Source organism: Leucopleurus acutus, assembly GCF_964270905.1.
Source record: "Leucopleurus acutus genome assembly, chromosome: 16".
Classification (NCBI taxonomy): Eukaryota; Metazoa; Chordata; class Mammalia; order Artiodactyla; family Delphinidae; genus Leucopleurus; species Leucopleurus acutus.
Genome location: NC_139158.1, coordinates 43,851,594 through 43,875,814, shown reverse-complemented (window position 1 = coordinate 43,875,814; position 24,221 = coordinate 43,851,594). Strand labels below are relative to the sequence as shown.

The following is a 24,221-nucleotide window of genomic DNA, read 5'->3' as shown; positions in this document are numbered from 1 at the left end:
ATTGCTTGTTGGAGGGTAAAAAGTAGAATAAATAGTTGTATATGGCTGTGAGGTTGTGATATATGAAATATATATATTTGTTCTCCACCCTGGGTTCCTGGCACGGAGCTGGTAAAGGCTTGTAAGACCCTGAGTGGTGAGGGTGAGAGGGGCGTCTTGTTATTCATAATAAGCCCCTTTCAACCCTACCTGGGTTATGCTAATGAGGTGACTCAAGGTGGGTCCTGATGGCTTCAGGATAGGGGCTGGTTGTCAGAGGAAGCGGCCAGTGATTAGAGGGCTGGAACTTTCAGTCCCACCCCCGAGGGGATTGAGTCAGTCACCAGGGCAGTCAGTCCCTCTGCCGTGAGCCTTGTGAAAACCCTACACGATGGGGCTCAGAGAGCTTCCGGGTTGGAGACACATGGAGGTGCTGCTCCCAGGGAGAGGATGCTCCCGGGGGGAGGGTGCTCCCAGGGAGAGGGGGTTGCTCCTGGGAAGGGGGCTCCCGGGAGAGGGGGGCTCCCGGGAGAGGGGGGCTCCCGGGAAGAGGGGGGCTCCCGGGGAGAGGGGGGCTCCTGGGGGGAGTGGGACTCCCCGGGAGAGGGGGGCTCCGGGTGCCCTCCTGACACGCCTGCCCTGTGCCTCTCTCCCGTTTTCCTGTTTCTCAGCTGTGTCCTTGATAAGAAACCAGTGATAGGAATGTGTTTCTCTGAGTTCTGTGAATCCTTCCAGCAAATTATCGAATTTGAGGAGGAGGTTGTGGGAACTACTGATTTGTAGCCGGTCAGTCAGCAGAACGGGGGACCCAGCACTTGCAACGGGCACCTGAAGTGCGGGTGCTCAACCCGCACTTCAGGACATCCCGCTGGTGGCCGCAGGGAATTGGAGAGTTGCTTAGCATAGAAAACCCACGTTTGGTGTCAGAAGTGTTGTGAATAGAGAAACTGTTTCCTTTAATGATAGAGGTATTTTAAACAGACTTTGAATTTTTCACTTCTTTTCGGGAAGCTTTCTGTATTTGCTTGTTTTGAGGGACACGTGGGAGAACTTGCAAATCTGTGATGTGGGCTGTTTCTTCCATGCAGACGCTGGGTCTTCAGCCTCGTGATTGAGGCCTGTGAGCCAGGCCCTGTGCTGGACCCTGTCCCGGCATCGGCCTGGTGGCTGGAGTGGTGTCACTGGTGAACGAGGAGGAGGAGCCCCTCCCAGCCCTGGGAAACTCAAAGTGATCCCTGTGTTCAGTCTCCCACACGGTTTGACAGCCCTTCGGGGTGTTCTGATGACGAAGCTGAATTCTGTCTCTAGTCCTGCTTTGGCATCATCACAGCTCAGTGATTGTCACGCGGTAGGACGCTTCTGCGCCAGCTCTCGAGGGCTAAGAGCAGCGTTCTTTCCGCCTCAGCTGTTGCCCCGCTTCTCTGGGGCATATCTCTTGGTGTGTGTCGTTGGTCCCCACGGCTCTTGATTTGGTGTCTCTGGCCCCCACCTGCGCACGTGCTCAGTTGCAGTTTCCCGCTGCTCCCAGATAGCTCTCACTCACCATGAGGGAAATGCAAGGCTTCGGATGAGTGGAGGATTAATAGGCTGGTCTGCGTGTAGATGTCATCGGAGCTCTTTGGAATAATGGGCTGTGATTTTTCCCAGGCTGATTTCTTTTCCTCCTAAACATTAAAATGAGAACAGGTGGGGGCCGGGGACGGTAGTTAAGAGAGGCAGGGGCTTGCAGGCGGGCTCGGGCCCAGCTCTGCTGCTCCTGGGGGCTGGGGAGGCGTGTGACTCACCCCATCTCCTTGGAACCTGGGGTGGGGATGTTAGACACTCTCAGACTTCTCCAGCCCTGAAGTTAAATACTCTTCTTGGCCTTCTGACCTCCTCCTGGGTAAGGACTTTGTTTTCTTAGTGATTTCTGGCAGGTCGGTGCCATGTACTATATCACTTTATAATGTAGACTCCCTCAATGAAACTTGTTTCTGTTTTTGAGGATCTACCTCACTTATAGGGGCTCTGGGTAATGATCAGTTGAATTATTTGAATGTGAATTCTGAATATTTGTCCTTAAAACTTATAAAAATCAGCGTTCACGGGTGTAGAACACAGTAGGCATTTGGAGTGACTTAAAAGTATATTTTTTTCATGAATTCTTTAAGTTATGTCTGTTTATGACACATGAGTTCTCTGGTGCTTTTAACATGAGAAATTTTCTGGTGATTCTGTTTTAGGAGAGGTGAGGCAGGGTTCATTCATTATTTTTATAAACATCACTGAACCTGTTATCAGGTGTCAGCTCCACCACTGACCTTGGCTGGATGACCTTGGGCAAGCCATTGACCTCCAGGTACAGTTTTCTCTTCTGTAACATGGAGATCTTTTGTGGTTGTTGTAATAATGAAGATGACGTAAGGCATGTGGAAATATGCAGCATAAAACCTAGCATAATGTAGGTGGTCTATTATTCCTAGCTGAACCTGCTTCTGAAAATAATAGGATAAAGTATATTTTAATTAAGCTAGTTTTATTTGGAAACCTTTAATAAGAACAATTGCACTGGACTTCCCTGGTGGCATCGTGGTTAAGAATCCGCCTGCCAGTGCAGGGGACGCGGGTTCGAGCCCTGTTCCGGGAAGATCCCACGTGCTGCGGAGCAGCTAAGCCCATGAGCCACAACTACTGAGCCTGCGCCCTAGAGCCCGTGAGCCACAACTACTGATCCCATGTGCCACAACGACTGCAGCCCACGTGCCTAGAGCCCGTGCTCTGCAACAAGAGAAGCCACCGCAATGAGAAGCCCGCGCACCACAACGAAGAGTAGCCCCTGCTCGCCACAACTAGAGAAAGCCTGCGAGTAGCAATGAAGACCCAACGCAGCCAAAAATAAATTAAAAAAAAAAAAAGAATGATTGCACTATAATTACAGTTCAAGATTCCTGGTACATGTTAGAAAATAAGACACAGAAAGTGGCAAGCCTTTGTTAGCTCCAAGGAGCTGTGGCTAAGTTGAAAGCTTTCTCAAGTTGGGAATTTTCCATTGGGATAATTAGCTTTTTTTTTTTCTTTTTTTTTTTAAAATGTAGCTCTGAAGTAGAGAAAAAGAAACATGAAGGTGTGAGTGAGAGAAGGCTTTGCCTATTCTGACGCTTCATTTTTGGTGTGGTTTGTTGCCATCCTATCATTGGCTGTGTGACATAGCTTCCAAAGGGGTTTTTTTTAGAGGAGAGAGGAGCAGCTTTATTGAGATATAATTCACATACCATACAATTCACCTGTTTAAAGTGTCCAGTTGAGTAGTTTTAAGCATATTCACCAAGTTTTGCAACTATCACATCAAGCAGTTTTAGAACATTTTCATCATCAACTCTGTACCCTCCCCCCTCATTTTTCTCTAGCACTTCCAGCTCCAGGCAACCACCAATCTGCTTTCTGTCTTTGTAGACTGGCCTGTTGTAGACCTTTCATGTGAATGGTGTGCTCCTCTGGGACTGGCTCTTCACTGCACATTATGTTTTTTGAAGGCTCGTCTATGTTGTAGTATGATCAGTACTTCATTCCTTTTTATTGTCTGATCTCCTCCATTGTGTGTGTACCTCCTTTATCATTTGATGGACGTTTGGGTTGTTTCCATTTTTGTCTGTCATGAATAACGCTGCTGTGAACATTTGTGTACAGGTTTTTGTGTGGACTGATGTTTTCATTTCTCTTGGGTATGTACCTAGGAGTAGGATTTCTAGGTCACATAGTAACTGTGTTTAACCTTTTGAGCAGCTGCGAAACTGTTATCCAAAGTGGCTTTTTATACAATTTGCCGCCTGCACCGGCAGTATGTGAGGGTTCCAGTTTCCGTACATCCTCCCTGACATTTGTTAGATCTGTCTTTTGATTCTAGCCAGCCTAGTGGGAGTGAAGCGATAGCTCGTTTGTGGTTTGATTTGCATTTCTCTGATGGCTAATGATGTTGAGTATCATTCATTCATTCATTCATATTTTTGGCTGCGTTGAGTCTTCGTTGCCATGTGCTGGCTTTCTCTAGTTGCGGCGAGCGGGGGCTACTCTTTGTTGTGGTGCACAGGCTTCTCATTGCGGTGGCTTCTCTTGTTGTGGAGCATGGGCTCTAGAGTGCAGGCTCAGTAGTTGTGGCGCACGGGCTTAGTTGTTCTGCGACATGTGGGATCTTCCCGGACCAGGACTCGAGCCTGTGTCCCCTGCATCGGCAGGCGGATTCTTAACCACTGGGCCACCAGGGAAGCCCTGGGTTTTGTTTTTACTTTTAAGTCTGAATAAACAGTGCTGAACTCTTGGATGTTAAAAGTGTCAAGATGTCTTTATCCTAATTTCCTTTGAAAAATATACTTCTCATTTCTCAGAATGAGTAAAACTTCAGTTTTCAAGCATGGAAAAGACTCTGGTTGAGGGTGTAAGCCCTGGGTCCTGCCACATCTGTATTTGAGTCTCAGTTCTGTGGCATCCTTGCTGTGTGGCTACTTTCTTATGCTTCAGTTTCCTCATCTGGACAACAGGGATAATTAGAGTAACTCCTTTGAACACTGTTAAGGTTCTCTAATGCTGGTCTGGCATATAGTAAGTGCTCATTAGATGTTTATTGTTTGAAGGAGGAGGGGAGGATTAGGGATGTGGATGGTTGTTATAGTAAAACTTAACCTCATTTTTAAATTTTTCTCAGAGGAAACACAAGAATAGAAGAAGCTTGTGAAATGTATACCAGAGCTGCAAATATGTTCAAGATGGCTAAGAATTGGAGTGGTATGTATAAAGTTTTTGTTTGTTTGCTTTTTAGGCAAATAACTTTAAAATCACTTTGAAGGAGGAAGTGACTGTCTGCCTTCCCCTTAGAAAAACTGCTGGCTGTGGACCGGGAGAGGGGGGGACCTTGATCCAAGGGACCAAAGCTTGAAATCCTGGCTGAAGTTTAAGCATAGAGACCGTGTCTGTTTTAGTGTCTGTAAACCATTTCATACAGTGGGCATATGGTGATTAAAAAGACTTAAAGTTACTTGGATTTAAGAATAGTAATCTTTGCTTCTTATTAATGTGCTTAAATAAATTCAGTACCGCAAGGAATGAAAGTTGTAGTAAAACTTATTGAAAACAAGTAGGATAAACAGGAGAGTCTGCTTTTGTTTACCTAAACCTTGGTGGAGAATTTCTAACCATGCCTTACTCTGATAACTGGTTGTAACCCCCTGAGAAATGCAGCAGTGGGAGGTGTTATTTCTATAAACCCTGACAGACTCGTCAGTTTCTAACATAATGCTTTCTACTGGGGGAAATTACACAAAATAAAATCAATTCTTTTCGTTGTTCTGAGAGGGGATGGCTTTTTCTAACACTGATTTGAGAAACAGATTTATCCTCTACCCCTGGAGAAAGAAGTTCTGTGCTGGGCCTTTTCTGTACTGCAGGTGGAGACAGCCTTTGACAGGGCAGGACGTGGGTCTCCAGGCCCCTCGCACCTGCGGATGACCTGAGGCAGGGTCTTGCCCTCTCTAAGTGTGTCTCCCCGTGTGCTTTCCCAGCTTGATCGAGATGTCAGTGACACATCGCATCATGGAAGCGTGAGGTGTGCGGTGTGGCGATTTCCCCCCTTGCTTCTAAGGCTGACACTTCAAAATCATTTCAGTGAAGAAAATGCTGTTGAACTGGATGACCCTAAAAGGTCTTTTCTGGCTGTAAAATTATTTTTATAGGTTTAGTTGTAGGTTAAAAAGGTATGTTCTATTTCCGAAGTGCATTTATACCTGAATTATAATGTATTTTAAAATGGAGGAGAAAAGAGTATTAGCATTCACGTCTTTTGTTTGGTTCAGGTCCTGTAATCATACGTAAAAAGTGATCTTATCTAAAAAGACCCTTTATTTATTTGGTGACCAGATGTTCTAAACTTTGGAAATGCCTTTCAGCAGGACATAACCGGTTATGTAACCGAGGGGCACGTGTGTGCACTCCCCACCCTGACCCCAGTGATCTCTTGCCTGGACTGTTACCTCCCTGCTTCTTTACTTTCCTAGTGTGTTTTAATGAAGAAAACAAAGTAATCCCGTTAAATCTTAAGTCAGGTCATGTTATTTCAAATCAGAACTACAGTCCTTCACGGTGCCCTTCAGGATCTACTCAATCTCCCATCCCCTCCCGACTCTGGACACTTCTCCTGCCCACCCACTCCTTCCCCGGCTCTTTCCTCTGAGCCTCTGCCTGTGCTGTGCCATCCCTCTGGCACTCTCTTCCCTACAGTAGGGCATGGCCAGTCCCTGTTTTTTCCAGGTCCTTCTACAAATGTCATTGTCATCTTAGTGAGGTCTTTCCTGGCCGTCGCTTTTAAAGATAACAGTCCTCTCTTCTGGGAAGCCCCGTTCCCTTTTCTCCGATGCCCTTGCAACCATCTAGCAAAAATAAATGAAGTACATTTGTGCATTTGTACTGTCTGTGCTTTTATTATGTGCTGTCCCTCACTAGAACATAAACCTTAGAAAGCCAAGGTGTTTCTGGGCTTTATCTCTGCTCTACCTACAGGCCCTGGACCAGTATGTGCAACACGATAGATACTCAGCATATTTGTGTAGTGAATTAATAAGTATTAGGTTCTTTGAATTTGGGATTAACAGATACACACCACTAGACATAAAATAGATAAACAACAAAGACCTATTGTATAGCACAGGAAACTATACTCAATCTTTTGTAATAACCTATAATGGAAAAGAATCTGAAAATGAATATATATATATATAACTGAAACACTTTGGTGTACACCTGAAACTAACACAGCATTGTAAATCAACTCTACTTCAATTTAAAAAATGGTTAAAAAATGAAATAAGAAACTGAAAAAAAATCAGGTTCTTTGAAATTACTTCCATGTCCTAGTGGTTGGTGATCATGGCACCACTGCATTTGTTTATAGTTTTAGAAGTTCTTTTATAAAGTAATTCATCTGCTACTCCAATTTTGAGAGGTCATCCTGGCAGGTATTAGATGTTTACAGTTGAGGAAATTGGGCCTGAGAAAGTGTGTAACTTTGTCTTTGAAGGAGCGTGTATTAAACCACTTCCAAGTTTGGAGAGATGGAGCTGGCATTTTTAGCGGTGTTTGGAGTGAGTGCTCAGACTGAAAAAGAGAGCCAGCACCTAGTTTTGGAAGGTGAGAGTGTGAAATTGTAAAATCAAAGCTCTTAATGTTGTCTGGGGAGGACTTCCCTGGTGGCGCAGTGGTTAAGAATGCTCCTGCCAGTGCAGGGGACACGGATTCGAGCCCTGGTCTAGGAAGATCCCACATGCCACGGAGCAACTAAGCCCGTGCGCCACAACTCCTGAGCCTGCGTGCCACAGCTACGGAAGCTTACATGCCTAGAGCCCGTGCTCCACAACAAAGAGAGGCCACCACAATTAGAAGCCCGCGCACCGCAACGAAGAGTAGCCCCTGCTCACCGCAACTAGAGAAAAGCCCGCGCACAGCAACAAAGACCCAATGCAGCCAAAAAAATCAATCAATCAATCAATTTATTAAAAGAAAATAGATCATCCGGGGAAGTGGAGCCAACACGGCAGAGCCTGGATGCCGTGCTGTTACCCTCAGCCAGGGGAGGATGGACCACGATTGGTTCTGGGACAGCCAGCACAAATAAACTGTCAAAAACTAAATTATTGGTGGGAGGGGGAGGATTCGGTTGTAAAAGAAACGATGACACTTAAACACAGCAAAGCACAGGTGTTCTCTAAGGACATTTACGTGTGATAATGACAATGGCCAACATGCATGCAAGTGCCTGGGGCCAGGCTGTTCTGAGCGTTTTGCCTGGAAGGTCCAAGTGATGGCTACACGCTTCTGAGGCCGAGCCCATCAGAGCCACTCTTTGGCCGCTACGTTCCTGAACTGCCACCGGGAAGTTCACAGCTGCCCGTAGGACCTGGGTGCCTGCCCACCACCCCGGCAGTGGCTTGGCCCCTCCTCTGGGCCTCTGGGTTCACGGTCCACCAAGGCAGGGGTCAAGGCCTGGCGGGCAGGCTTCTGCAGTCCCAGCTGCAGCCGCAGGCCAGTGTCTGCTTGGACTGGCGGGGCCCAGGCCACGCTGGTGGGTAAATATTTTCAGAAGTGCCTGGGCGCTCTTTTGTCTTGCACAGAGCAAGACTTGAATCTGGGCAGGCTGGCTCAGGGGTTTGTGCTGCCTCTTCTCCCTTGGGTGGAGGTCCAGAAACCACAGTGGGAATTATGTAGTTTCCTCTGGGAGTGTGGTTGGGACACGGAGAGCCACTGAAGCTTCAGTGGAATTGACTGTTCTGTTTCTGAAAAGAAATTTAAAGTAAATGTTTAATACCATCAGGGTTCTTAGGCGTCTGTCACTATTTTTTATACTTTTCTGAATGTCTTTGAAACGTTTATGACTGAAAATTTTTTTTAAGTACCAGGAGGTTTTGTGATACTCTTGGTCGTGCCTTTCCTAATGGGGCGAGCTCTTCCTCCATCCCTGCTGGTCCTGACTTCCGACTCCAGACCCGCATCAGCCGCCCCCAGTCCTGGTTCTCCCCTGCGCTTGAGGACCTAGTGGTGAAGTGGGTTCATCCTCGTCCAGGTCCCATGCTGACCTTCACAGCCTCCTGGGCGGGCCTGACCTCTTCCGCCCCAGCCCGGTCCTTCCTCCTTCGTTCCTCCATGTCAGCCCCACCAGAAGCCACATTTCCTGATCCAGAACCTTTTCTGGAAAAGCTGAGTGCATGAACCTCTCACGCTGTGCCCCCGGACAGCACCCATGTGACTGCAGGGAAGTGTGCCAGTTCCACACCAAGTGGGACATGCACAGTTCAACCCATGGGTCTCTGTCAGACTTTGTCATAAACTTAGGAAAGAGCTTTGACTTTAGAAATTGTGGGCCTCATCTTCATTCCTTGAGAGCCTGCTGTGGGAGCCTTTGTCGCTGTTTCTCCGGTGATGCCAGCTGAGCCAGTGGACGCAGAGAGATGGGCGGTGCTCATCCTCGCCTGCGGGCCCTCCTGGCCTCACGCCTCCGCGGAGACACCCTGTTGGTGCGGGGCCTGTGCCGGGGACAGAGCTGAACACCCGCCGCCGGGCGGTCAGTGTGGAAGGAGGCCTGGGGCTGAGAGGAGCCCTTGTTGCTGTCCCCCTGGGTCCTGGGCGTCTTCGTGGCCACCCAAGGTGCACTGGGTCACAGGCACGTGTGCTGCTGTCAGGGAGGGCGCCTTCCCCAGGTGGGCGTGGGCCGGGCTCCTGGAGCAGGGCCGCTCTGCAGGGTCCTTGCTCCTCTGTGCTAACTGAGTCATTTGTCTTCTTCAGCCGCAGGAAATGCGTTTTGTCAGGCAGCCAAGCTCCATATGCAGCTGCAGAGCAAACACGACTCCGCCACCAGCTTTGTGGATGCTGGGAACGCCTACAAGAAGGCAGACCCCCAAGGTGAGCCGTGCTCTGTCCCGTGCCCCCCGGACCTCATGCAGGTTGTGCTGCTAGAGCGAGATGCTCGTGCTTCAGGACGGTGGAGATTTGGGGATTTTTAACTGCAATCAGCTGAAGCTTTTATGAGGCGAAAATCTATTAAATTTATCCAGCTTAGTGCCCAACACCATTTTCTTGAACTCCATTGTGGAGTTGCGTTATGGACAGTTTTTTGGAAATTAGCGTTAATTTTATCTAAGTCTTACCTTAATTGTGTGGTGTGTACATCGCTCACTAAAGGAAACGAGTGTTCCCTTGCTCCCGAATAGTGTGTGTGGAGATCCAGTTAATGGGAGGTCGTAAAATCCTATAGTTGAAAACAGCTTATTCACACAGCATTCATGTGACTTCTTTAAAAAGTGTTTTTCAAACACTTTAGGTTTTGAGGAAAGAATGATCTTGGGTATTTGAAGAGGTGAAGTTTTGCAGACGTTCTTTATTTTTGAGTTAGAGGAGTGCACGCTTAGCGATTGAAGGCCTCATCTCCTCCCTCCACACGTGCACTGGTGGCTGTGGAACCTCCCTCCTTGTTTCAGCAGCCCGTTTGAACACAGAAATCCCAGCTCTTGTGAATATATCACACTGAAACAAGCTATTTCAAGGGCCGTGATATAAGGATTAGCCACAGTTTATTTTCCAAAGGGGAAAAACTGGGCACAGCCTAAGTGCACAGTAGAATCACCTCACATCAGTATTTCAGAGTGTGTTGCAGGCACTGAACCCCTGGTTCAGGGTGTCTCACTGACCTGGGAAATGTTCTCACGGCAGCTGAGGAACCATGGAGAGCCGAAATCTGAAATTCACAATACGTCAGTGCTCATAGAAATGCATCCAGAAAACACAGGGAGGAAAAGTGCATCAAATTCCTAGCCGGGGGTTTGAGCGGGTTTTGTGGGTAGCTTTTCTATTTTTCTGTATTTTTAACGGCATAACAATCCACATTTCTTATGCAGCTTAGGGGGAAATTGCTTTTATTTTCACTAATCTACTTATCTTTCTGATCCTTCAGTCAGGCCTTTTTGCTCTGCTGCCTCTTTAGAGCAAAAGCAGTAAACTTGGAGCCGCCAACCGCTTGCCAGCGTTGTAAACGCCACCGTGTGGTGGGAAGCTGTCGGCTCACTGTTTCAGAAAATGAGTGTCATTAGCACTCTCGTTTATTAGATTTTTTCTTCCTATTGGTATTTGTTAGTACACCGAAAGTTAGCGTCTTTTAACACTGTACAAAAAGTACTGTCTTTCAAAATTAATACATACACGTGATACCAGTGAGGAGTGCACTGCACTTAAGGTTTTAGTGGATAGATTGACAGGTGTTGATGACACTTCCGTGGACAGGTTCCGCAAGGGGCTGGACGTGTGTTTGCTTTTTGCCAACCACCCTGCCCCCTCCCCGCCCCAGCGGGGCCCCTTAGCCGTGTAGAAGCAGCCAGGAAGACAGGCTCAGCGAACCCTCTGACTGAATGGATTTTTCATTGTCTTTCTTGAATGCCTTCGCTTCAGAGGCTATCAACTGCTTAAATGCAGCCATCGACATTTACACAGACATGGTAAGACATGCCTTGCTTGAGCGGCCGTGGGGTGGAACCCTCGAGATAGCTCACAGTTAACCGGGATGTGACTGCTTTGTTTCCTCCCCAGGGAAGGTTCACGATCGCGGCCAAGCACCACATCACCATCGCGGAGATCTACGAGACGGAGCTGGTGGACATAGAGAAGGTGTGTGGACGGGGGAGGCGGCGGGCAGGGACCCCAGGCGCCCCTGCAGTGGGCTCATGAGGGCAGAGGGATGCGCGCGCAGACAGGGTCATGTGGAGACCTCGGGCTGGGGCGGGAGAGAGAGCCCTGCCAGCTCCCCCAGGCTGCCTCCCTGCAACTGGGGACGGCGTTGATGTAAAACCGAGCGCCGTGGGAAGCAGGCGCGAGTCAGGGAGGGACGGCTTGCACTGTCTGGGGTGGACGCTGAGCTCTCAGAGGTCACCCTTCACCCCGTGCCTGCTGCTCGCGCTGGACCGTTGTCACTCTTGTCTCTCTTCCTCTCCTGTTTCACCTCTTCCCTCGGCCTCTGGAGCACGGCCCCCGCTTGGTTCTCTGCCCCCCACCCTTGGCAGGTTCCTCCTCTCCCCTTGGGGCTGGGCCCTCGTCCGCTCTCACTGTGCTCGCTCCCGTGCTCCTGTCTGTGCTCACGCAGCGTCGCAGCTTGAAGTGTCCCGTGTATGCTGGCAACTCGCCATCCTCATTCTCAGGAGATCAGGTTGTTTCTCCACTGCTTCCAACCTTGCAGGTGGCCTCCTGCGCCCCACGGATTGGCCCTCACCCAGCACCTTTCAGGCTCCCCTCTTCCTCGTCCCCCCTTGCTCTCCTGCTCCCCCTGCAGCAGCCACCCTGACCTCTGCTGACCCTCGCACAGGTATTCTCTGCTTCAGGGTCTTTGCGCTGCTTGTCCCTTTGCCCTGAGCTTTTCTCCCACACGTCAGTTGTCCTTCAGAGCTTTGCTCGTTTGTAACTGTGATGAGAAGTATCACAGCCACCTAGTTAAAACTGGGACCTCAGCCCTCGCGGGGACACACCCAGACGCCCTCCCACCTCAGTGGCCCCCTTACAGGCACTCTGATGGCCTGCTCACCGTCCCTGTGTTGCCGGCTCCCTCCACTGGAGTGGGTGCCCCACGTCAGCCCGAACCTTCCTGTGGTTTACTGGTGTGTCCGAGAGCCCAGGCTCTGATGAGTGAGCAGAGGATGCCCTCACTGTCACACTTGCACCCGCCAGAGCAGACAGAGTCTCGGGCGGGGAGGCCCTCTCGGTACTGCAGTCAGACAGGCCTTGTTAACGTCGCCCTTTGTCTTCATGCTGACGCCCCTTGTGGTCACACAGCTCAGAACTCTCTGGCTCGTTTCACGGACTTGGCTTTGAGCCGTTTTTGTCATACTGTGCCATGCTTTTCAGAGGCTGCCCTTAGACCTTGACTACATCAGGGCCGTACGCCCCATCTCTGTGGGGAGCTTTTCTGCAGACCCAGGAGGTGGTGATGAGCCCCAGACCTGAGCCCTCCTTTGCTCCCAGGCGCAGAGTCGGTGGCAGAGCAGGAGGAGCCGAGTCCGGGTGGCTGGGGTGGCTCCACATCTGTACTGAGCTGAACCACCTTGCGGGGATGAGCGCCGCTGGGCAGAGCGTTTCTCCAGCCGAGGCCGCTGCGTCCGCTCCTGTCCTCGGTGGTCAGTCCTCTGTCTTCCGGGGTGGTCTTGGGCAGCCTCTTTACGACATGTGTCTCCAGAAGGTTCAGGGCGGATAAACGGCCTGTGGCGAACTCTTGTTTTCCTTCTTCTTGAACAAAGTTGACAGTTTGTCACGCACAGGAGCTTCTGCAGCCTGTCGCCCGCGGTGTTCCTGCCATTCTGCAGGGTGCCCGTGGGCTGCACCTCCTGGCGCTTACGTGGGGCGTGTCACGGTGCGTCGTAAGAACCACATCACTCAGCACACGCGTGGGGCTCAGCTCGTCCTGCTGCCTCACGTTGGGCTCCTGTGTCTAGAAGCGTCCTCACCCTCGCCTCCCTGGCGGGACTCTCCAGGTTGTGTTGGTGGCGCGTGATGTTTCTTGGAAAAATCAGTTACACTGAGGCATCTTATGTCTGATTCATTATGTTTCTTCCCTGTTAATGTGGCCGCGATGTGTTCCCTGGTTCACTCAGATTTTAGCTGGTGAGCAAGGAAACATGAAGTTCCATAAACTCACGATACTCCTTTGACTTCCAAGTAAAACATTAATATAATAATAATCAGTAATATTCAGTGACCCAGAGGAGCTCTGGCTCGTGTCCGTCTCAGCCCCTGGAGAACGTGATTTCGTGTTGTCTGTTACAGTGTAGGGTAAGTGTCTATGGTAGGTTCTCAGGGCGTAGGTTCTGAAAGAATGATCCCATCTGAAGGCTGTTTAAGGCTGTTTCACCTACAAAGTGGACTCTTGAGCTTGACCCTCAGCTGTTGCGTTTGCCTTAAGACTCCGCTGGTGAGCGCAGTCCTAGAGTCCAGTCTCTGCCTTCAGGGCCCAGTGTTCTCCAGCACCGTGACGCCCACCAGACTCCCCAAGGAGGAGTATTGTGATTCCTAATCACAGGATAATAACTGCTTTTTGTGTCTGGATTTATTGTTACATGTGCTGTTGTTATTGGCGGCTGTGTTCTACTTTTTTTTTTTTTTTTTTTTTTGTGGTACACGGGCCTCTCACTGTTGTGGCCTCTCCCGTTGTGGAGCACAGGCTCCGGACGCGCAGGCTCAGCGGCCACGGCTCATGGGCCCAGCCGCTTCGCGGCATGTGGGATCTTCCCGGACCAGGGCACGAACCCGTGTCCCCTGCATTGGCAGGTGGACTCTCAACCACTGCACCACCAGGGAAGCCCTCTACTTTTGATATTTATTATCATCCTTGAAATTGTAAGATACTCTGGGCTGAATTCTAACGTGTAAGGGTTGACTTGTGCCTGATTAATGTCACTTTGTGTTAAAATTCCACACTAGTGTGAACATCCAAAGATAACCCGTGCCCAACCTCTTTTCTCTGAAACTTCTCTGTTAAGCGCTAGGTAAGTTTTTTTTCAACTATTTTCTGTCAAAACTTGGGAATACCATGAAATTTGATGAGTGGTTTAATTAGCATTATTAATTATTAAAAACCAAACAGATTTTTTCTTTTACTATGATAACTCTAGCTGTAGTTTAGAGCTATAATGTCTTGATGAACCAATGTCATTATTTACTACGTGTCAGGTTACACCATATCATCCGCATTTGGCCTTTTTTTTTACCCTCCAAAACAGCAGTTCCACATGGTTCAGCCCAGCACTGTTCCCTGAGTTCTGGGCGGTAAGAGCCAGGAAGGTGAGTAGTATGTACGCTCCCTCCCTGGGAAGAGGTTGTACAGCCTGGTACTCTTTACACAGTGATTTGGTATTGTTTCCCATACTTAACCCCATTATTAGGATGGGAAAGGGTGCAAAGTACTTCAGAGAATGAGGACAGTTCAGAGATAATGTTTGACTAATCAGAAATTCATGGGAAACCTTTCTTTGATAGGCATTCCCATGAGTCATGATGGTGCTGGTAGTGTAATCCGGACCACCTGTGAAATGCAGCTGCCCACGTCCCCTCAGCACCTGTTTGCTGAGCACCTGCTGTGTGACAGGCGTCGCGCTGGGCTTGGGAGCAAAGCCACGTGGGCCTGCCTGCCCTCAGAGCTAATGGTGTAGTGGGAGAGTAAAACATGTGCGCGCGCGCGCGCGTGTGTGTGTGTGAGGGCTCTGACGGTGCTCCAAAAGGGTGGATTCCAGGTGTTTCCTCCACGTGTTTGTGTGTTTGTATATACTCTTTCCTGGCTGTTTTTATTTACTGCTTCATGAAGAACTTCCGTACTGATACTTTGTATCATTATTCTTCGTCTTAGCCCGGTAGCCCATTATGTTTAACCATGGGGTCACTGCTCCAGCAGGCACGGTTCTGCTTTCTGAGCTGTCAGGTGCTTGATTTCACTGTCTTAAGCCGCAGCATGACGAGGGCTTCTAGCTTTCGAGGCTGCAGCCTGTTTCCTCTCCACTTGATTGTTCACAGCTCCCCCCATCTTAGGTGGAAGGCAACACCTTTACTCTGGATGACCCTTAGGTATCCGTGAGGAACGTCTGCTGCTGCAGCAGGCCATAGATCTGAATGGAATAGGGCCTCACACGTCTCTGAAATAACAGTCCACTGTCACTGCTTGGGGTTTGGCGGTCGTGGGGACATCACTTGGGAACCAGGCTGACAGAAGGGCTGCCATCTTCAGTTTGCGGCTTCCAGCATCACTAGACGTGGCCCTTACCTTCCAGCTCACGGGAAGGGGACAGGCCTGGAGAAGGCTGCAGAGTCAGATGTGTGGGTCACATCTGGAGGTGGCCCACAGCGTGTCTGCTTACATCCCATTGGGAAGGACAGGTCACCTGGCTGCCCCTAACTGCAGCAGGCCTGGGGAGACGGGGTGGCAGGGCGTTTGTTGGGTGGGAGGTAGGGAAGAAGAGATTTTGATGGACAGCAAGCCATCTGCTGGAAGCGCGTGCTTTTCTTCTGTTCCCAAAATAAAGCAGGCCGGGTTGTGAAAGATTTGCTGCTGGAAAAGGTTTATTTATAGGAAAAATATCTGTGCAAATGTCGTTTTTGAATGCAACTCTTCAAACAAATAGTTTGAATAAAATGTGTGTGTGTTTGCAGGCTATCGCCCATTACGAACAGTCAGCTGATTATTACAAAGGGGAAGAATCCAACAGGCAAGTATTTTTCTTGATGTGATTCAGTGGGTTTTGTTACATGTAATAAAAGACAGACCTTCACTCTGCTCTGGGAGCCCCTTGCATCATACCACGTGAAGGTGCACTGAGATGTCTTGTCATTTCTCTTTGGGAGTGTTTTCTCTCTGCTCTGGTTCTCGGTTTCAGCTCGGCTAACAAATGTCTGCTGAAAGTGGCCGCGTACGCCGCCCAGCTGGAGCAGTACCAGAAGGCCATCGAGATCTTCGAGCAGGTGAGGCTGCTGTCTGCGCAGCTTCCGGCAGAAGGCATTCTGAATTTTCTTTTTAAATTCAACTTTTGATTTAGTAATGATTTTTATTGAGATCTAATTCACGTATCATGTAACTCAGCCTCTTAAAGAGTGCGCATCAGCGAGTTTGCGTATATGCACAACGTTGTGTGATCAGCACCACTGCCTAGTTCTAGAATATTTCCATCATCGCACAAAGAAATCCCATCCTCCCCTCCTCCCAGTCCCGTGGTGTGTAAGTCCGTGGACGTGGAACCTCGGATATGGGGGCCGACTGTGGGAGTTGAGCATCCATGGACACTGGTATCTCAGTGGTCCTGGAACCAGTTCCCCTTGTATATCGTGGGGTGACTGTAATACTCCACAGTTTGTTTAACCGTTTATCAATTAATGGACATCTGGGCTGTTTGCATTTGGGGGTGTTATGAATAATGCAGCTAAGAATATTTGTGTTTGGGTTTGGGGGGCGTGTTTGCGGTTCTCTAGTTTATATACCTAGAATTGGGATTGTTGGGTCACGCGTCAAGTCCCTTTCTAACTATCTGGGAAACTGCCAAACTGCCCCATCTTACATTCCCTCTGTCAGCGCACGTGGTCCAGCTCTCCATGCTTCACTTGTTTTCTAACAATAGCTACCCTAATGTGTGAAGTGATATCCCATTGTGTTTTCGATATCCATTTCCCTAGTGATTAGTGATGTTGGGAATCTTTTCATGTGCTTATTGGTCATTTGTATACCTTCGTTGTAGAAATATTTATTGAGTTTCTTTGTCCTTTTTTTTATATATAATTTTTTTTATTTATTTATTTTTGGCTGCATTGGGTCTTCATTGCTGCACTCAGGCTTTCTCTAGTTGCAGCGAGCAGGGGCTGCTCTTCGTTGTGGTGCGCGGGCTTCTCATTGCGGTGGCTTCTCTTGTAGCAGAGCACGGGCTCTAGGCACGCAGGCTTCAGTAGTTGTGGCGCACGGGCTCAGCTGCTCCGCGGCATGTGGGATCTTCTGGACCAGGGCTCGAACCCGTGTCCCCTGCATCGGCAGACGGATTCTTAACTACTGTGCCACCAGGGAAGTCCCTCTTTGTCCCTTTTTGAATTGGGTTGTTTTTTTCTGTTGAGTTTTAGAAGTTCTTCATATATTCTGGATATTAATTTCTTATTAGATATGTGATTTGCAAATACTTTCTCCCATTCTGTGGGTTGTCTTTTTACTCTGTTATTAGTGTCACTTGATGCATAAAGTTTTAAGTCCTGATGAAGTCCAATTTGTCTTTTTCTTTTGTTGCCTGTGTTTTTCATGTCAGATCCAAGAAATCATTACCAAACCCAATGTCCTGAAGCGTTTCCCCATGTTTCTTTTTAAGAGTTTTATAGTTTAAGTTCTTAGGTTTATGTTTTTCATCCATTTTGAGTTAATTTTTGTATGTGGTGAAGGTAAAAGGTCCAACTTCATTCTTTTGCGTGTGCATGTCCAGTTTTCACAGGACTGTTTGTTGAATACACTGTCCTTTTGCCATTGAAGGGTCTTGGCACCCTTGTTGAAAGTCATGTGGCCATATAAGTGAGGGTTTATTTCTGTGCTTTCTATTCTATTCTACTGGTTTTCTGTCTTTATGCCAGTACCATACTGTTTTGATTACTGTGGCTTTGTGTGGTAAGTTTTAAAATCAGGAGTTTTAAAAGTTTTAAAATCTTTTTCAAGATTGTTTTGGCTATTTGGGGTCCCTTGCAGTTCCGCATGAATTTTAGGATCAGCTTGTCAACCTCTGCTAAAAAGTCAGCTGAGATTTTGATGAAAGTATTGTCATTTTGACATTAAGTCTTATAATCTGTGAACTCAGGGTGCTTTTGCATTTATTTAGATCATCTTTAATTTTGTTCAGCAATGTTTTAGAGTTTTGTAGTGTGCAAGACTGGCATTTCTTTGGTTAAATGTACTCTAAGTATTTTATTCTTTTTGATGCTATGTAAATGAAATTGTTTTCTCAATTTTCTTCTCTAATTTTATATACTGCAACTTTGCTGAACTTGTTTACTAGCTCTAATGAGTTTTTATGGATTCCTTAAGATTTTCTTTATACAAAATCATGTCCTCTGCAAGTAGCGATAGTTTTACTTCTCTGATCTGTGTGCCTTTTACTTCATTTTCCTGTCATTTGCTCTGGCTTGATCCTCCAGAACAATGATCAGTAGAAGTAGTAAGAGCAGACATCCTTGTTTTGTTTCTGTCTTAGAAGGAACACATTCAGTCTTCCACCATTGAGTGTATGTCAGCTGTGGGTTTTTGCAGATGCCTTTTATCAGTTTGAGGAAGTTCCCTTCTCCTCCCAGTTTGTTGTTTTTATCATCAAAGCGTATTTGTTTTTGTCAGGTGCTTTTTCTGCATCTTTTGAGATGATCATGTGGTTTTTGTCCTTTGTTCTGTTAACATGGTGTCTTTCATTGGTTGATTTTTATCTGTTGGCCCAACCTTCCATCCTTGGGATAGAACCTGCTTGGTTGTTGAAAAGTTTCAGGGTCTCCAAGAGCACCTTCAGGTTTGATAATTCTCTGGAAGGACTCACAAAACTCAATGAAAGCTGCTGTATCACAGTTATGGTTTATTATAGCAGAAGGATGCTGACCCACATCAGCCAAAGGAAGAGGCACAGAGAGGAGGTCAGGAGATCCCTGAGTGTGAGCTTCCTGTTGTCCTGCCCAGACTGGGACTGTGCAACTGTGCAGACAGCACTGACTTCTCCCAACAGTGATGTGTGAAAGCATGTGTAGGGTATTGCCACCGGGGAAGAAACTCACCTGAACATGGTTGGCCTAATTCTGCAGTCCCTCCATAGGTTGAGCTAAACTACATGGTCTAAGACCCCTGGGTAAACAAAAACACTCTTTCAGGCAGGACATTCCAGGGGCTTAGAGATTATCTACCAGGAATCATGGCAAAGGCACTTTGGACAAAATTAATCCTTTACTCTACATAGTTATGGTGTGTAATCCTTTTTGTAAGTTGCTAGAATTAGTTTGCTAGTGTTTTGTTCAGGATTTTGCATCTGTGTTCATAAGGGATATTGACCTTTAATTTTTTCTTGTAATGTCTCTGTCTGGCTTTGGTAGCCAGGTAATACTGGCCTCAGAATGAGTCAGAAAGTGTTCCCTCCTCTTCCTTTTCTGGAAGAGTTTGTAAAGGATTGGTGTTAATTCTTTAGACATTTGGTAGAATTCAGTGATTTTGCTCTGCGTTCTGTTTTCAGTTTCATTGATTCCTATTGTTATCCTGATTTCAATCCTATTTTCTTCAGATTTATTTTGCTCTTCTTTTTTAGGGTACTGAGGGTAGAAGCTTAGCTAATTGATTTTCCTCTTTGTTGTGTGGGCATTTTTAGTGCTCTCAATTTCCCTCTAAGTGCTGCTTTGACTGTGTCTCACAGTTCTGTTACATTGTTTTATTTATTTTATTTATTGATTTTCGTGGATTATTTATCAGTGTTTTGTTTAATTCCCAAGTGTTTGGAGGTGTTCCTGTTATCTTTCTGTTGTTGATTTCTAGTTTGATTCTGTTGTGGCTGGAAAATACACTCTGTGTGATTTCAATTCTTAGAAGTTTGTTTTATGGCCCAGAACATGGTCTTGGCATATATTCTGTGGTTCTGCTGTTGCTGGGTGGTATGTTCCATAAATGTTGATTAGCTCCTCTTGGTTAATGGCGTTGTTGAGTTCTTCTGTATACTTGCTGATTTTCTGTCTACTTCTGTTGTTGAGAGTGGAGTGTTACAGTCTCTAACTATCACTGTGCATTTGTTTATCTCTCATTTCTGTCAGTCTTTGCTTCACAATATTTTGCAGCTCTGTTTGGTGCATACATATTTAGGATTGCTGTGTCTTCTTGTTGGGCTGACCCTTTTATCATTATATAGTGTCCCCCTCTGTCTCTGGTAATTTGCTTTGCTCTGAAGTCTATCTGATACTAATATAGCCTCTCCTGCTTTCTTTTGATTAATGTTTACATGATATATCTTTATGCATCCTTTTTCTTTCAGCCTGCCTATATTGTTATAATTGAAGTGTGTTTGTTGTGAACAGCACAGAGTTAGGTCATATTTTTAATCTACTCTGCCAGTTTCTGTCTTTTAATTGGTATGTTTAGACCATTCACATTTAATGTAATTATTGATGTATTAGAACTGAAGTCTGCCATTTTATTTGTTTTCTGTTTATCCTCTGTTTTTTTTTTTTTTCTGTTTCCTTTTTCCTACCTTCCAGGGGGTTTTTGATTACCTGTAGTGTTTTTGGGTGTATCTCTTTAAATAGCTTTTGTAGTGATTGCTATAGGTATTATATTTACATAAAGTATCACAGGCTAATGATGTCATCATTTTTTCAGTTCCAGTGAAATGCAGAAATCTTACCTTACTTTCTGTTCCTTTATCCTCCCCCATTCAATACATAATTGTCTTTAATATTTCCTCTACACACTTTTAGAAACACATCAGTCACTGTTACAATTTTTACTTCAATCATCCAACTTAATTTAGAAAACTCAGGAGGAGGAGAAAAGCCCATTGTATTTTCCCATATTTTGCTTAATGTGTTCTTTCTTCCTGATGTTCCAGGATTCCTTCCTGTATTTTGTTCTACTTAGAGAACAACCTTTTGCTATTCCTTTAGGGTAGGTCTGCTGGCTAAACATTCTCTTGGTGTTCTTCATCTGGGAATGTTTTGATTTCCCCTTCATTCCTAAAGCATATCTTCCCTGGGTATACAATTCTGGGTTGACAGCTCTTTTCTTTTCAGTGCTTGAAAAATGTGCCCTTACAACCAGCGAGGTTTCTAATGAGAAGTTTGCTCTCATTCAAGCTGTTTTCCCTGTAGGTGAGGTGGTGTTTCCTTCTGTTACTTTCAAAACGTTTTTCCTTTGTCTTCAGTTTTCAGAAGTTTATGTGGCTTAGCATGGGTATCTTTGCTTTTATGCTGTTTGGATTTCAGTAAACTTCTGGAATCTGTAGGTTTATGTTTGTTTCTTGCCAAATTTAGGAAGTTTTCAGCCGTTATTTCTTCAAGTGCTTTTTTAGCCACTCCCTCTTTCTCTCGCCTTCTGTGGCTCAGACAGCCCAGATGTTATGCCTTGTTTTATCATCCTATATGTCCCGATGCTCTGCTCCTCTTTTCTGGGTCTGTCTGCTCTCTGTTGTTCAGACTGAGTAATTTCTAATGTTCTACCATCAGTTCACTGAGTCCTTCCTGTGTTCCATGGGATCTGCTGTTGAACCCATCCACTTTTTATGTCAGTTATTGTGTATTTCAGTTCTGAAGTTTCCACTCATTTCTTCTTTGTATCTTCTGTGGTTTCTTACTGAGAATTTTTCTTCATTGATGCTTTGGTTTTCCTCTGGTCTCAAGCAATTTTCTAATGGCTTGTGGAAGCATTTTAGAAAGGCCCCTTTAAAATCTGTTAGATAAGTCTCACATCTCTGCTGTGTGAGAGCTGTTGTTTATTAGTTGTCTTTTTTTTTAATTTAATTTTATTTATTTTTTTATACAGCAGTTTCTTATTAGTCATCCATTTTATCCACGTCAGTGTATACATGTCAATCCCAATCTCCCAATTCATCACACCACCACCACCACCCCGCTGCATTATCCCCTTGGTGTCCATATGTTTTTTTCTCTACATCTGTGTCTCAATTTCTGCCCTGCAAACCGGTTCATCTGTACCATTTTTCTAGGTTCCACATATATGCGTTAATATACGATATTTGTTTTTCTCTTTCTAACTTACTTCACTCTGATTAGTTGTCTTTTTTTCATTCAACTTGAGATGTTCCCTTTTCTTGGTATTGCAAGTGAGTTTTAATTAAAAACTGGATATTTGTACATTGTGTTATAAGACAGGGTCTTGTTTAAACCTCCACTCTCAGCTGGTTTTCTTTGGCACTGAAGGGGTGTGGCCTCGCTCCTGCCAGGTGGAGGTACCGTTCAAGCTCCCCACCTGACCGCCTGGTTACCATCAGGTAAAGGTGAATCCATGCCCGCTGGGAGATGACGGGGCCTCTTTCTCACTGGGGGGAGGTGACGCAGTCCCCACGTGGTCTCCAGTGCCTCTGTGATGGGGGCGCAGGCTGGCTCCTGCTCTGGCCTCCTTGGCAGGAGAGTGGGGCTCTCCCAGGAGGATGGGCGTCTTGTCTTCCTCTTTGGCTTTTGCTGCTGTGAGTGGCGTGGATCAAAGCAGGTGTCATCTAAACATTTTCTGTCTTGCTAGCTGCCCCTTTCCTGGTCCTCTGGCTGGAGAAAGCAGGCTTTCATCTATTCTCTCTCTTTCTTTCGCTGCACCCACCGGCATTTATGGGTGGCTGGCTTTTTCTGTTCTAAGTCAGGGATTTATGCAAGAAAAAGAAAAACCAGGGAACTCCCTGCCGTGTTTGCCCTGTGTCCCTGGCTTGTCTGTGCTTCTCTCCACCTTTCAGTCTCCCTATGTTAGTTTCATATAAAAGATCCAGGGCTTTTAGTTGTACTTAGCAGGAGGGACAGAGGACAGCATGTCTGTTCCATCCTCCTGGATGTGGAATTCTGCTGAGTTGTTTTTAACAGGTCAGCACTTTATGTCTTAAATATTGTTTTTTTATCTAGTAACATTTCTGGTACATGGCTTTGGGTTAAAAGAATGGATTTCATAGCTTAACTAACGTAAGATGCAGAGTACTTGCTAAAGAGTAGATGAGGGTTAGCATGCCTAGTGTAGGAGGGCAAACCTTTTCACTCTGACCCCACTTTCTCTGCCTAGATTGGGGCCAACACCATGGATAACCCTTTGTTGAAGTACAGTGCAAAGGATTACTTCTTTAAAGCTGCCCTCTGTCACTTCATAGTGGATGAGCTGAATGCCAAGGTGAGGGGCCCTGCGGTGTGGGTTCTGATGCGCTTCACCCCTAAGCACAGGTGCTCAGCCGTTGTCCGTGATACCAGCTCGGAGGAAGACTGTGCTGCGTACATGAAAAGCAACATGGAGGGTGATACTCTGACCCTGTCCTGGCTGTACTACCGCAGCTGGAGTGACAGCTGCTGAGGCTCTTCTCTTAAGTGAACGCCCCCTGGGGGCCACACTTCCTTCAGTAGTTTTGGTTTAAAGAAATTAGGGGCTGAGGGGAGACAGTAAAGCAGAATCGTGTCTTTTTTTTAAACTCAGAAATGGAGTTGGGGTGAGGGTTGGGAGAAAAGCAAAGAGAGAGCTGGAGGTGGAGGCAGGGACAGGGCCGCCTTGGTGTCCTCGGGGTCGGGGTTAGGGCCCCGGGCTCCGGGCAGAGCCTCCTCCAGCGCGTGAAAATAGACGCCTGCTCTGGGAGGTCCGAACATTGGATCTGGCTCACGTGGTCTTCTCCACAGCAACCTCATTCGGAAAAACTGGTTTAGAAGTTTATTCTTAACTGAAATTGAAATTCACAATCAACAGGTTTGATCAACACAGGTTGATTTTGATGTTGAGTCTGATAATTAAGTAGGATGTAAATAAATCGTACTGAAGTTAGTAGAATGTCAAAGCTTCGTTTCCTGGTTCAGTGACTCAGGTGTTAACGAGTGGTTTTCTTTCCCAGCTTGCTCTGGAGAAATACGAGGAAATGTTTCCGGCGTTCACTGATTCGAGAGAATGCAAGTTATTGAAAGTAAGTAGGTGGGGCTGGGATACAGTGACGTTTTCATCCTGTGAATCCGCTCACTGAGCAGCCCCGTGCCTTCCTGCTCTCGCACACTAGGCCTCAGGTGCCGTTAGGGTCAGGCGCGCACTGCTCTTAACCTGGCGGGTCAGGCACGTTAGCACAAGGCTGGATCCCTGACTCGGGGTAACTCTTGACTTGTATTTGGAATTTTCCCCAGTTTTGTAAGTCATTTGGCAACATCAGTTAGTGTGATATGGAGGCTATTTTGTATTTAAAGTATCCATTCATAGATGGAACTTTTTAGCCTACCAAACTAATTTTTCTGTATTTATGTTCCCAGAAACTTCTAGAAGCTCATGAAGAGCAGAACAGTGAAGCTTACACGGAAGCAGTACGTTCGCTTTTGGGATTTAGCATGTTCTCTGAAAGTTTACGTTACAGAAACAACTCCTTTTCATCGTATAAATGCTGAACATTTATTTGGACATTATTGCACTATACCTACGTTGTGTTTTCCAAAAGGCATGTTTTTAGATCCCACCAGCCTTCACAATCAGACAGTTCTATGAGCTGTGCTGAATTTAGCTG

The 24,221-nt window shown here is 46.6% G+C and overlaps 1 protein-coding gene across 3 annotated transcripts in view; it reads left to right on the top strand.

Moving 5' to 3' along the window:
* The window catches only part of NAPB (NSF attachment protein beta), a gene marked incomplete at both ends in the record, with an annotated part of 36,873 nt that overhangs the window by 11,821 nt on the left and 831 nt on the right, over positions 1-24,221 (top strand). Inside the window, 9 exons of one of the 3 annotated variants that reach the window (XM_082857982.1) lie at positions 4,658-4,737; positions 9,280-9,396; positions 10,936-10,982; positions 11,074-11,151; positions 15,667-15,722; positions 15,891-15,975; positions 22,763-22,867; positions 23,571-23,639; positions 23,974-24,024. In XM_082857982.1, the coding sequence (XP_082714108.1) occupies positions 4,658-4,737; positions 9,280-9,396; positions 10,936-10,982; positions 11,074-11,151; positions 15,667-15,722; positions 15,891-15,975; positions 22,763-22,867; positions 23,571-23,639; positions 23,974-24,024 (688 nt within the window). Of the gene's footprint in view, positions 1-4,657; positions 4,742-9,262; positions 9,397-10,935; positions 10,983-11,073; positions 11,152-15,666; positions 15,723-15,890; positions 15,976-22,762; positions 22,868-23,570; positions 23,640-23,973; positions 24,025-24,221 lie in introns of all 3 variants that reach the window. The other 2 variants (XM_082857981.1, XM_082857983.1) reach the window with 2 other exon arrangements.